Below are 14,359 nucleotides of genomic sequence, written 5' to 3' on the forward strand. Positions count from 1 at the left end.
AGTTATGCTCTGCAACAACTGTATTAATGTAAGAAACAGTGAAAAAAAGGTTTGAGGAAGAACTGGGTAAGGAGAGGATTGGATTCTTGGAGGGATGTCGACATGCTGTTCAGATGAATCTCCTTCATACACAACCGAAGGGGGTAAGAACAGGAGACAAAAGGCAGCTAGGCTCTCTAAACAGGAAGACTTTTAAAATTCAGCTTTTTTTTTGCAATGCTGCATCAGCCACCACAATGAATTATACAAAACTCAGACTGAAGATCAATATCAGCATCTTCTTTTTTGGGATGCAAAAAACCACTGGAGAAAGTTAAGATTTAGGAACTGCAGGGAGTGGGGCAAAAGACATTTGTCTCAGCCAGCCCAGCAAAATGCTGTGTCCCCTCACTCTCGTTTCTTTTTCTTCCCCTTATCATGGAACGAAATGAGATCTGCCTGGAAGTAAGTTTTGCCGTTACTAGATTGGTTTCCTCTCTGGAGTGTGTGTCCACGAGGATTTTTCTTTCCCCCCACCCTGCAACAATGTGAAGAAGGATCCTGAGCTTACAATGTGAATCCCCGCACTTTCTCTTTTTTATGTTTTGGTGTGCCCGGACAAAGCTCGTGTTTAAAGGGGTAAAACTTCCAGATGCTGCTTCTTTGGAGGTGAAAAGGGTGTGCGCGTTTGCTGATTTGGCTGCTCTCCAATTACAGCGGGCCCCCCACCAGAGACTGCGAGCAACAGAGGATCACCCCTTGGGATGGGGGGCTGAAAGGAAGTAAGCAACGGTGTGTGTGTCTTGTAATAATTTTAAATTCTGAGAGACTGCTGAGGAGGCAACATGGAAATTGTGTGCTGTGCGGCAGAGGTGGGGGTGCCGTCTTTATGTGCACATTATTTGAAAATGAACAAAATGAAATCAAGCGTATTTGGAGGCGACGCAGAAATGTGGAGGGATTCAGTGACTAACTGGGGGTGAGAAACGTGCACCTTCGGGATGGCTGCTTCTCTCTGGGGATGAGCATTCACAAATGCTGCCCTGGGATAGGAAGCAGGGTCGCTGGGGGAAAGTTTCTGCGGGGAGAAGAGAGAGGCAGGCAGCTCGGGTGATGGGAACCGCTGTGCGTGCCCGGCTCACACCCTCGTGTGCAGTGACCGTCCCATCTTCAGGAAGATGGGTTAAGAAACCCTCTTTACGCCCACAAAAAGGCACTGCAAGAGGACGCAACAGGGCTGTGACTGAAGGGCACTGGGGGTCAGCACTTCCCCACGGAAGGGGTCCTGGGAGGGAATGCGCCCTGCGTGCACGAGGGGAGCGGCACCGAGGGGAAGGAGCGGGCCGCCCAGCGGCCGCGCAGAGGGGGGAGCGCCCGTTTCGCGCCTGTGCGCCGTCTCGGCTTCTCCGAGCGGGTCTCTCCCGAGCGGCAGGAGAGGAGGAGCGGTCGGGAAGAGGCGTCTGGGCGGGCGCGTTCGGGGTGGTGGGCGAGGTTCTCGTTGTGGGGGGGGGGACTCGTGCAGAGCGTTTAAGAAAATAGGAATGTTGCCCGGGGGGGGGGATAAAGGCGAGGGGCACGCGAGGGGGGGAGGAGACAAAGCCAGGGGCACCGCGCGCACACGGACCCACTGTGCGCGCGTAAAGGAAGCAGGGGAGGCGCGGGGTGGGGAGGGGAGCGGCGGCGGCCTAGGCAAGGGCCGGCGCGGGGGGGGGGCACTACTACTACCACTACTACTGCTGCTGCTGCCGCCGCTTTCCTCCTAGTGTGTGGAGGGAAGGGGGTGGGGAACGGGCCGGGCCGGGCCCGGCGCACCCTCGCCCCTGCGAAGGGGGCCTTTTTGTTTCCTTCCTGAGGGAGGCGAAGAGAGCCGCGGCCCAGCCAGACGCGGGGCGCGGGCGGGCGGAGGCGTGAGGGAAGCCGCGCAGACAGGGGGTGGGGCGGGGCCTGCGCGCCCTTCCCGCGCGAGGCCGGCGAGGGCCCTCTTGGCCGCGCCTCAGCTTTCCCGCCCTCGGAGGGGCGCCGCCCCGCGTCCCGTGGGAGGCCAAGGTGACGGGGGGGCGCTGCCGCGGGACCCCTCTGGCCCCCGCGCCAGCCCCAGCGATGCCTTGCCTTGCCTTGCCTTGCCTTGCCTTGCCTGTTCTGGACTGGACTGGACTGGACTGGACTGGCAGCGCCAGACCATAAAGGCCCTTCCACGCCTGGGGCTTGGGCTGTCACCCATTTACCTCGGAGGGCACCCCATGGTCGTATTCGGCTGTTAAATCGGCTGTGGGGCGAGGGGGGCATTTCCTATCCTCGCGACCTCCACGCGTGTTCAGTTTCAAAAGAATTTTTATTTTAAGACAAAACTCAGCGTGGTGTGTAGATGACAGTATGTGGACTTGGGTTCCTCCATATTCATTCCACAGGGTGGACCTGGGAAAGTCTCTCTCGGCCTAACCCACCTCACAGGGTTGTTGTGCGGGTAAAGCTGGATATCCAAATGTGATAAATAAAGATCTCTCTATCATACACACACACATACACACACACCGTGCAAGAGAAAGGCAGTTTTGGCATTGCACGTGAAAATGCTGTTCAAATATACACATTTTCCCAGTTTCTGTTACGATGCTGAATGCAAGAGCTAATGATTGAGACAATGGGAGGTAGTTTATAATTTTAGATATTTGGGGTTTGTACATTTTAAATGGCTTTAAAATTTCTTAAGTAAATCACCTTGTGGGTTGTTTCTTTAACTGAAAGTGCTATACAAATACTGTAAGGGCGCAATCCTATGCATGTTTAGACAGAAAGAAGTCCTACAAAGTCCCCATAGCTGGCTGGGGAATGCTGGGAGTTATAGGACTTTTTTTCCGTCTAAACATGCATACGATTGCGCCTTAAATAAATGTGAGCAATGTACCATCTCATTTCATTTCTGTCCCTGCTTCATTCCATTCCTCTCAGGATCCATTCCTTGCTTTATTTGTAGCTTATATTGACTGCAATAGAGGGTAGTCCTGTCCATTGTTTGCTATGGACCCATTTCCTGTAGACCCTCAGATCCCATTATCTCCTATGAACCTTCACATAGCTCCCATTGTTTCCAATGGACATTCTTGTCCTTAGTTTTAGTGCATCCCTGGCTTGAGAGAGACAATACAAAGTTGAACATGTGGTGAAGCTTCACCTTCTGCCTAGCTTCCATATTGACCCAGGCTGCATTTACCATAACAGGAGCAATTTACTCCTGCATTTGCACTAAGGAAGTAAATTGCTGTCATATGATGGAGGGGAAAGATAGACCATGCCTTATGCCAGGGGTGGGCAAGTTGTGGCCCTCCAGAAGTTTTGGTCTACAACCTTCATCAGCCCTAACCAGCGTAGCCAGTGGTGTGGGATAGTGGAAGTTGTAATCCAAAACATCTGGAAGGCCTCAAATTGCCCACCCATATCTTATGCCCTCCTGTCACTTCCCCAGCTGTTGGAACAGGGCAGATTGTATCCCGTGATGCCCATCTGTTATGGCTTGGTGAGCATATCTGGAATTTTGAGAGTGTCATAGGTACTCTCACAAAATGGCTGCCATAAAACATTTCCCAGAAGGCAACATGGTGAGACCAAAGAAAGAGTAACTTGCCCAAGAACCTAAGTACAAGGCAGAGGCAGGTCTGAGTTCCAAAACACTTTTTTTTAAAAAAAAATCTTAGAAAATAAAATAAAAACTAGGAGGGACAGGGAGACTGGTGGATGCCAAGACAGGTGTCCATAGGCACCATGTTGGAGAGCCCAGTTGTATACCCTCACACAGTGCAAAGATCAGATTGTCTTCTCCCTGCACCCACAACAGGTTGCAGGCAGCATTGTTGCTCTGGGGAAACTGTCCAGTTGTAAAAACCAGACTTGCACAGCTTGTGACCTGCCAAGTCGAATGCAACTTCCCAGCTATGTATTGTGGTCAGCCAGGTGCTTCACAAATCCCTGTTGCTGCTGCTGTAATAATTATTACTATTATTCGGCTGTCCTGTGTAGGGAGCAAAACTAGGAAGTTTACTGAGCGCCTCGTAGGCTGACAGATATGCTAATAGGGCGGGAGCTGTGTTTGGTTTGCTGGGTCTCCAGTTATGCAGGTTTTGACATGACTTTTCTCCCTCTGCTTGGAGCTAGTAGCCCAGGTAGCCTTGTGCAGAGAAAAGAACAACACCGGTTGGTATACCAGGATTGCTCTCTTTTGATACTGAGAGGTTCTAGGTTGGACAGGGATAGGTGCCTGTCATCACTGCTCTCCCTACCCCCAATTTACAGCAGAAGTGGTTTTGTATGTGTGGATCACTGCCTTGTTGTGGCGAAGGGGCTTGCGTAACTCAGTGAAGCCATAAGCTATGCCGTGCAGGGCCACCCAAGACGGACAGGTCATGGCAGAGAGTTCTGACAAAATGTGGTCCACTGGAAAAGGACATGGAAACCCACTCCAGTATTCTTTCCAAGAAAACCCCATGGAACGTATCACAAGGCTAAAAGAGATGATGCCAGAAGATGAGCCCTTCAGGTCAAGGTGTCCAATATACTACTGGGGAAGAGCAGAGGGCATTTCCAAGTAGCGCCAGAAAGAGTGAAGTGGCTGGGCCAAAGCCGAAAGGACACTCAGCTGTGGATGTGTCTGGTGGTGAAAAGAAAATCCGATGCTGTAAAGAACAATATTGTTTAGGAACCTGGAATGTCAGATCAATGAATCAAGGTAAGCTGGAGGTGGTCAAACATGAGATGGCAAGACTGAACATCGACATCTTGGGAATCAGCAAACTAAAATGGACAAGCATGGGCGAATTTAATTTGGGTGGCCCATTATATCTACTACCGTGGGCAAGAATCCCTTAGAAGAAATGGAGTAGCACTCATAGTCAACAAAAGGGTGAGAAAAGCAGTACTGGGGTACAATCTCAAAAATGATAGAATGATCTCAGTACGAATCCAAGGCAAACCAACATCACAGTAATTCAAGTCTATGCCCCAACCACTGAGGCTGAAGAAGCTGAGGTTGATCGGTTCTATGAAGACCTACAACACCTTCTAGAACTAACACCAAAAAAAGATGTCCTCTTCATCATAGGGGATTGGAATGCCAAAGTAGGAAGTCCAGAAATCACTGGGATAACAGGCAAGCATGGCCTTGGTGTACAAAATGAAGCAGGACAAAGGCTAATAGAGTTTTGCCAAGAGAACATGCTGATCATAGCAAACACTCTTTTCCAACAGCACAAGAGGCGACTCTACACATGGACATCACCAGATGGTCAATATCAAAATCAGATTGATTATGTCCTTTGTAGCCAAAGATGGAGAAGCTCTATACAGTCAGTAAAAACAAGACCTGGAGCTGACTGTGGCTCAGATCATGAGCTGCTTCTTGCAAAATCTCGACTTAAATTGAAGAACGTAGCGAAAACCACTAAACCATACAGGTATGACCTAAATCATATCCCTTATGAATACACAGTGGAGGTGATGAATAGATTTAAGGGATTAGACCTGATAGAGTGCCTGAGGAACTATGGATGGAGGTCCGTAACATTGTTCAGGAGGCAGCAACTCAATCCATCCCAAAGAAAAAGAAACGCAAGAAAGCCAAGTGGCTGTCTGATGAGGCTTTACAAGTGGCTGAGGAAAGAAAGGAAGCGAAAAGCAAGGGAGAAAGGGGAAGATATATCCAGCTGAATGCAGAGGTCCAGAGATTAGCAAGGAGGGACAAGAAGATCATCTTAAATGAACAATGCAAAGAAATCGAGGAAAACAACAGAATGGGAAAGACTAGAGATCTTTTCAAGAAAATCGGAGATCTCAAGGGAACGTTTTGTGCAAAGACGGGCATGATAAAGGACAAAGAAGGCAGGGACCTCACAGAAGCAGATGAGATTAAGAAGAGGTGGCAAGAATACACAGAAGAACTATACAGGAAAGATCTGAATGTCCCTGATAGCCATGACAGTGCGGTCACTGAACTTGAGCTGGACATCCTCGAGAGTGAAGTCAAGTGGGCCTTAGGAAGCATTAGTAACAACAAAGCTAGCGGAGATGACGGTATTCCAGCTGAGCTGTTTAAGATCCTAAAAGATGATGCTGTTAAAGTGCTGCACTCAATATGCCAACACATTTGGAACACTCCACAGTGGCCACAAGACTGGAAAAGGTCAGTTTACATTCCAATTCCAAAGAAGGGCAACGCCAAAGAGTGTTCAAACTACCGTACAATTGCGCTCATTTCACATGCCGGCAAGGTGATGCTCAAAATCCTACAAGCTAGGCTTCAGCAGCATGTGAACCGAGAACTACCGGAAGTACAAGCTGGGTTTCGAAGAGGCAGAGGAACTAGAGATCAAATCACCAACATTCGCTGGATCATGGAGAAAGCAAGAGAATTCCAGAGAAACGTCTATTTCTGCTTCATTGACTACGCTAACGCCTTTGATTGTGTGGATCACAACAAACTGTGGCAAATTCTTAAAGAGATGGGAGTACCAGACCACCTTACCTGTCTCCTGAGAAACCTGTACGAGGGTCAAGAAGCAACAGTAAGAACCGGACATGGAACAACCGATTGGCTCAAAATTGGGAAAGGAGTACGACAAGGCTGTATATTGTTGCCCTGCTTATTTAACTTATATGCAGAGTACATCATGAGAAACGCCGGGTGGGATGAATCACAGGTCGGAATTAAGATTGCTTGGAGAAGTATCGACAACCTCAGATACGCAGATGATACCACCCTAATGACAGAAATCGATGATTTAAAGATCCTCTTGTTGAGGGTGAAAGAGGAGAGTGCAAAAGCTGGTTTGAAACTCAACATTAAAAAAACTCAGATCATGGCATCTGGCCCCATCACTTCCTGGCATATGGAAGGGGAAGAAATGGAAGCAGTGACAGATTTTATTTTCTTGGGCTCCAAGATCACCGCAGATGGTGACTGTAGCCATGAAATTAAAAGACGCTTGCTCCTTGGGAGGAAAGCTATGGCAAACCTAGACAGCATAGTAAGAAGCAGAGACGTCACCTTACCGACAAAGGTCCGTCTAATCAAAGCTATGGTTTTCCCAGTAGTAATGTATGTCTGTGAGAGCTGGACTATAAGGAAGGCTGAGCGCCAAAGAATTGATGCTTTCGAACTGTGGTGCTGGAGAAGACTCTTACGAGTCCCCTGGACTGCAAGGAGGTCAGATCACTCCATCCTAAAGGAAATCAACCCTGAGTGCTCATTGGAAGGACAGATACTGAAGCTGAAGCTGAAATATTTTGGCCACCTAATGCGAAGAGAAAACTCTCTGGAAAAGACCCTGATGCTGGGAAAGACTGAAGGCAAAAGGAGAAGGGGACGGCAGAGGATGAGATGGCTAGATAGCATCACCGATGCAATGAATATGAACTTGAGCACGCTCCGGGAGAGAGTGCAGGACAGGAAGGCAGCGTGCTATGGTCCATGGGGTCACGAAGAGTCAGACACGACTGAACGACTGAACAACAACAACAATGTATGGCTGTGAGAGCTGGACTATAAGGAAGGCTGAGCGCCGAATAATTGATGCTTTCGAACTGTGGTGCTGGAGAAGACTCTTACGAGTCCCCTGGACTGCAAGGAGGTCAAATCAGTCCATCCGGACTGCAAGGAGGTCAAATCAGTCCATCCTAAAGGAAATCAACCCTGAGTGCTCCTTGGAAGGACAGATACTGAAGCTCAAATATTTTGGCCACCTAATGCGAAGAGAAAACTCCCTGGAAAAGACCCTGATGCTGGGAAAGATTGAAGGCAAAAGGAGAAGGGGACGGCAGAGGATGAGATGACTAGATAGCATCACCGATGCAATGAATATGAACTTGAGCACACTCCGGGAGAGAGCAGAGGACAGGAAGGCCTGGCGTGCTATGGTCCATGGGGTCACGAAGAGTCGGACGCGACTTAACGACTGAACAACATTTTCTAATGCGAAGCAGCTCTGTACCCTCATATCCTACATAGTCTCCGTACCCTTACTCTTTCCTCCTTTGCTCCTTTAGTTTTTGCCAAAGAATTCCAAATGTTTTGAAAACCCAGATTTTTGAAGCAGGATAAATTTATGCAGACGAAGGATATATGTAATATTTGCAATTTCTATTCTGGTCACACAATTTCATTTTTTTTGGCACAGAATTCACAGAGCCTCAATTTTCATTGGAATTACCTTGGCTAGAGTCAAAATCATTTGCCTTCCCTTTAGTAGCAAAGTGCTTCTGGGCACTTGTAATTAGCAGACATTGTTTTGGGTGGGGGGATCAAGAAACGCTGCTTGGATATTTTATTGGATGTAGAACATGATATAAATCTTAGAAATAAAATAAATAAGAACAAAATATAGACGAAACTACAGATGAAGCTACAAACTCTTAACCATAGCGATACCCTTCCTTCTCCTCTCCTCTCCAAATGGTGGCATGAAATGTGGGTGTATCATAACATATGGGTGAGGTTTTTGCTTAAAGTCAGCGAGGCAGTGTTTTGCAGTTTTCCGATTGCTAAGGAGCACTGGAGCACACTTTCCTTTTGTAACCCAGAATTTATCTGCAAACAGAAATCTGCAAACAGCAGTGCAAACGAGGGTGGCCACTTGTGCATCAACCCCCAAAGAGGAAATGGATCATGAAAAAAGAGGACTAAAGAAGATCTGCATAAAATGTGCATATGCTAATTTATATGTATAGATGGGAATGTGAAAATAATTACTATAATTCAACTAAAAATAGATTACATCTCACCTTTGCGAGGAAGACAGTGACTGGGTGACCAGTGTGAATGCTTAGTCTGCTGTCCCTGGCTAACTGTTGATGGGCCACTTCAAGGCCCCTCCCTGCTCTGCCTTCTTATGGTTCTTTATCACTAAACTCAACTTGGACTGAAAAGAGGATGCCTTCAAATAGAGGCCTGTTCTCTGTAAAATAGGACACATGGCCATCCTAGCAAACTAAAACCATCAACCTCAGAGAGGGCATAAAAACACAATGACAATTAACGGCTAAAGTAAACGCTCTGTTCAAAGCTTGGGGAAACAGGATGGTCTTGGCCTGGTTATCTAAAGATGTTAATGAAGATGCCAGGGAAACTTTCCTAGGAAGGAAGTTCCAAAGCTGGGTTGCCATGACAGAGAAGGCCCTCTTCCTGGTAGCTATCTAACACTGAATGGCAGGCAAACCCAGATAAGAGCCTCAGATGCAGATATTCAGTGATTGGCGAGTTCATTTGGGAGAAGGCCATCCTTTCATTTCGTTGGTCCCAGACTGTTTTGAGCTTTGAAGATAAGAACCTGCCTCTTGAATTATGCTTTAAAAATCCTTATGAGCCAGTGAAGCTCTTAGATAACTGGAGATAGTCACTCCAATAGGCCCCAGTCCACAGTCAAGCTGCCATGTTTTGAACCAACAGAAGTTTTCAAACATTTTGCAAGGTCAGCCTCATGATACAATAAGCAATAATACATGTTTCACTAAGGAGAGGGACTTTTCAGTTATGGCAACCGGGTTGTGGAATGAGCTTCCCAGAGAGGCTCACCTGGCACCCATATTGTGGTCTTTTCGGCACCAGCCAAAAAGCTTTTTTATTTTCCCAGGCTTTTTAGTCCTTCATTTTTAAAAAGTGTGTTCATGTGTTTTTAGATCTATGCACTGCTGCTGGCTTTCATCTTGGTTTTTACTTTGTTTTTTTCTATTTTAAACTCAAGGTTTTTATATTATGTTTTACTATGTTATTGCATTTTATAGTTTAAAGTTCTGTTTTGTGAACTGCCCAGAGATTTTTTGGCTAAGGGGTGGTATAGAAATACAATAAATAAATAGATTTCATATGTATTATTCACAGGAAGGCACAGGTGTTGGCAAGCTCAGCGGTGGGGTGTAATAACGCTACGTGCTTGAGTAATTTAGGAATCCCATCGTATTTGAGCATTATGCTTTGCTTTCCTTTTTTGCAGAGGTCAACTGTCCCCTGCTGTTTGTTTGCACCAAACATGATGGCTGAAGTTGGCAAGATGCAGCCTGCTGTTGCAAGGCCTATTTCCATCCCTACTAAGGCTTGGAGTTTATGAGCCTCCCTAGCCTAGCCTTGTGGTGGATTCTGCAGAATGGGGAGCAGTAGTTCAGCACTGAAAGTTTGCACTGATCACCAGGGAGGCATCAACTGGCTCAGCCTCAGTCCAGATGGGCAGTGGTTGCTGACCGGCAGTGAAGATGGTACTGCCCGGCTCTGGAGCACTGCTGACAGTCAGTGTCGGGCCCATTTTCAAGGTATGATAAACGTGCCCTTTTCTGGTGTCAAGGGTGGGCATAGTCAGGCACCTGCCCAGGGCCCATACTCGAGCAGGGGCCCACTGGTAAGAGCCCCCTGGAGTTGTCTGGCCCAGGTAATTGTGGTAGTGAGAAGGAGGAGAAGTAGATGCCATTGCCTACCTCTTACTGGCTCTCTGCCTGTCAAGCAAGTAAGTGGTAGCAATGATGAGAAAGAGTGAGGAGCAATACGAGCTGGTGATAGCGGCGGTGAGAAGGTACACTCACTAAGGGAGGGGGCCCATTGAGAGTGTCTTGCCCAAGGACCCTCAAAACCCTGGAGGTGGAACTGCCCTTCGCCATCCAGTCCTAATGCTGGGATACAGCCCCTTCCAAATTCTGGTCAGATGATAGTGATGTCAGTATGGCTGTGGTAGCCTTATCATAGAACCTAGCCTGCTGCAAGATGGCTCTTTTGTCAGAGTCTTAAGAGTAAAACTTCTATAATTGGAAGTTTCTGCCCTTCTAGGATCCCTGCAAGGTGCCTTGAAATACCTGAAGCTCAGAAATTGAGGCCTCGTGGGTTCAGAAGGGAGAATGATGAAGATAAACTACAAAGCATCTGAAACCACTAGATGGTATACAAAAATTGGGCATATATTCTAATAGAATGCAAGATACATTAGTGAGGAAAGAAAAGAAAAAATATAAGAAAGGGTGGGTCCATCAGGAAAAGTAGAGTGAAAATGTGTCCTAAAGAGGTGCTTGAATGTAGTAATGAAGGAAGAGAGTTAGATGTTGGAGGAAGGACATTCCAGTGGTAGGGAGCAGCAAAGGAAAAGGGGTGTGGGAGGGGAATGGAGTGTGTGTTTCAGGTTCCAGACAGGTTTTGGTTTCATAAAAGGTCTACTAAACAGGGTTACGTAGAGCTAAAACACAGGCCTGCATCAGGTTTCCACTAGGCTAGGGGTGGGCAACTTGTTGCCCTCCAAATATTTTGGCCTGCAGCTCACTTGATCCCTCACCATTGGCTATGTTGGCTAGGGCTGATGGGAGTTGTAGGCCAAAAGCCAAAAGAAGACTGGAAGAGTATGGAGGTAGGATTGTCCCTAAGGGTTAATTTGGTGTGCCCAAATACAACACAGAGAGAATAATCTTGGAGACAGATATGTTCTGGGGACGAGTATACAGAGAAAGAAGAGAAGTGGAAAAAGTGCAGAAAAGGGCAACTAAAATGATCAAGGGGCTAGAGCATCTCCCCTATGAGGGAAGGTTACAACAGCTGGGATTGTTTAGCTTGGGAAAAAAGGAGGGTAAGGGGAGACATGATAGAGGTGTACAGAATTATGCATGGTGTGGAGAATGTGGATAGGGAGACTTTTTTATCCCTCTCTCATAAGATTAGAACCCCATTCTCATAACCCTAGAATCCCATGAAGCTGATTGTTGGAAGATTCAGTTGCGGTCGATCCAAACATCTTCAGAACGTAAGATAAGCCATGTTGGATCAGGCCAAAGGCCTGCCTAGCCCAGCACATTTTCCCAAGAGTGGTCAACAGGTTCCTATGCGAAACCCATAAGTAGGACATGAATGCAATAGCAATTGGTGACAATGGGAGCTTTCCTCCCACTGCAAATAGCAGGCACACTGGACCTGATCAGGACCACAGTGGGAGCAAAGGGTTAAAGCCCCCTCCCCTCTCTCCACAGTCTTGATTCAGCTGTTTACTAAAGAAAATCAACCCACGCGTGGGCAAACTAAGTGACAAATGTCATGTCTAATTTTGCTCTTAGAAGGAGCTAATGGGGCTACTCTTCTCATCTTGGAAGGCCAAGAAACTATGTTGTATTGGTCCTGTGATGGTCCTTCTACCTCTGGAAAAGAGCAAATGGGGGACATATGCAGCAAGATGGTTACTGCTACCTGCGGCTTGCCGTGGGACATTGTGACTTGCCCCAGGTGACTAGGTGTGTGGGAAATTGTGCCTTTGCTTTCACCCCTTAGTACGAGAGGTGGCAGCTCTTTTCTTGTGGTTTGTTGTATGTTTTAGTTTTTCATCAAAAGTGTTTATTTATTTTTGTCCTCCTGGAGTTTCTTGATACCTCAGTCGATCAAAGAAATTGTTTCACTGAACAACAGGAGTTTATGCAGCTGAATAAATACCACCCCACTGGGCTGGTGCAAACAGCTTGATTGCTGATTCTCAAATTGTTGTCATCTTTAGAATGAGAGATACTGCTTTAAATATAATTCCTGTTGTTGTTGTTGTTCAGTCGTGTCCGACTCTTCATGACCCCATGGACCTTCCTGTCCTGCGCTCTCTCCCAGAGCATGCTCAAGTCCATATTCATTGCATCAATGATGCTATCTAGCCATCTCATCCTCTGCCGTCCCCTTCTCCTTTTGCCTTTAGTCTTTCCCAGCATCAGGGTCTTTTCCAGAGTTTTTTTCATCGCATTAAGTGGCCAAAATATTTGAGCTTCAGCTTCAGTATCTGTCCTTCCAATGAGCACTCAGGGTTGATTTCCTTTAGGATTGACTGATTTGACCTCCTTGCCATCCAGGGGACTCGTAAGAGTCTTCTCCAGCACCACAGTTCGAAAGCATCGATTCTTCAGCGCTCAGCCTTCCTTATAGTCCAGCTCTCATGGCCATACATTACCACTGGGAAAACCATAGCTTTGATTAGACGGACCTTTGTCGGCAAGGTGATGTCTCTGCTTCTTACTATGCTGTCTAGGTTTGCCATAGCTTTCCTCCCAAGGAGCAAGCGTCTTTTAATTTCATGGCTACAGCCACCGTCTGCGGTGATCTTGGAGCCCAAGAAAATAAAATCTGTCACTCCTTCCATTTCTTCCCCTTCTATATGCCAGGAAGTGATGGGGCCAGATGCCATGATCTTCGTTTTTTTTAATGTTGAGTTTCAAACCAGCTTTTGCACTCTCCTCTTTCACCCTCAACAAGAGGCTCTTTAGATCCTCTTTGCTTTCTGCCACTAGGGTGTTATCATCTGCGTATCTGAGGTTGTTGATAATTCTCCCGGCAATCTTAATTCTGACCTGTGATTCATCCCACCCGGCGTTTCTCATGATGTACTCTGCATATAAGTTAAATAAGCAGGGCGACAGTATGCAGCCTTGTCGTACTCCTTTCCCAATTTTGAGCCAATCGGTTGTTCCATGTCCGGTTCTTACTGTTGCTTCTTGACCCTCGTACAGGTTTCTCAGGAGACAGGTAAGGTGGTCTGGTACTCCCATCTCTTTAAGAATTTGCCACAGTTTGTTGTGATCCACACAATCAAAGGCTTTAGCGTAGTCAATGAAGCAGAAATAGACGTTTTTCTGGAATTCTCTTGCTTTCTCCATGATCCAGCGAATGTTGGCGATTTGATCTCTAGTGCCTCTGCCTCTTTGAAACCCAGCTTGTACTTCCAGTAGTTCTCGGTTCGCATACTGCTGAAGCCTAGCTTGTAGGATTTTGAGCATCACCTTGCTGGCATGTGAAATGAGCGCAATTGTACGGTAGTTTGAACACTCTTTGGCGTTGCCCTTCTTTGGAATTGGAATGTAAATTGACCTTTTCCAGTCTTGTGGCCACTGTGGAGTGTTCCAAATTTGTTGGCATAATGAGTGCAGCACTTTAACAGCATCATCTTTTAGGATTTTAAATAGCTCAGCTGGAATACTGTCATCTCCGCTAGCTTTGTAGTTAGTAAAGCTTCCTAAGGCCCAGTTAACTTCACTCTCTAGGATGTCCGGCTCCAGTTCAGTGACCGCACTATCATGGCTATCAGGGACATTCAGATCTTTCCTGTATAGTTCTTCTGTGTATTCTTGCCACCTCTTCTTAATCTCACCTGCTTCTGTTAGGTCCCTGCCTTCTTTGTCCTTTATGATGCCCGTCCTTGCACAAAACGTTCCCTTGAGATCTCCGATTTTCTTGAAAAGATCTCTAGTCTTTCCCATTCTGTTGTTTTCCTCGATTTCTTTGCATTGTTCATTTAAGAAGACCTTCTTGTCTCTCCTTGCTATTCTCTGGAACTCTTCATTCAGCTGGATATATCTTCCCCTTTCTCCCTTGCTTTTCGCTTCCCTTCTTTCCTCAACCACTTGT

General features: G+C 46.9%; 1 protein-coding gene across 1 annotated transcript in view; it reads left to right on the plus strand.

The window, feature by feature from the left end:
• The first annotated feature begins 691 nt into the window (after window positions 1–691).
• The window catches only part of WDR86 (WD repeat domain 86), a 49,284-nt gene continuing 35,616 nt past the window's right edge, over window positions 692–14,359 (plus strand). The window contains exons 1-2 of the mRNA XM_084855094.1: window positions 692–761; window positions 9,954–10,266. Coding sequence (XP_084711220.1) covers window positions 10,104–10,266 — 163 coding nt within the window. The 5' untranslated portion in view covers window positions 692–761; window positions 9,954–10,103. The remainder of the gene's footprint in view (window positions 762–9,953; window positions 10,267–14,359) is intronic.

Source organism: Heloderma suspectum, chromosome 5 (genome assembly GCF_057233095.1).
Source record: "Heloderma suspectum isolate Gila_16-S chromosome 5, 16-S_ref, whole genome shotgun sequence".
Lineage (NCBI taxonomy): Eukaryota > Metazoa > Chordata > Lepidosauria > Squamata > Helodermatidae > Heloderma > Heloderma suspectum.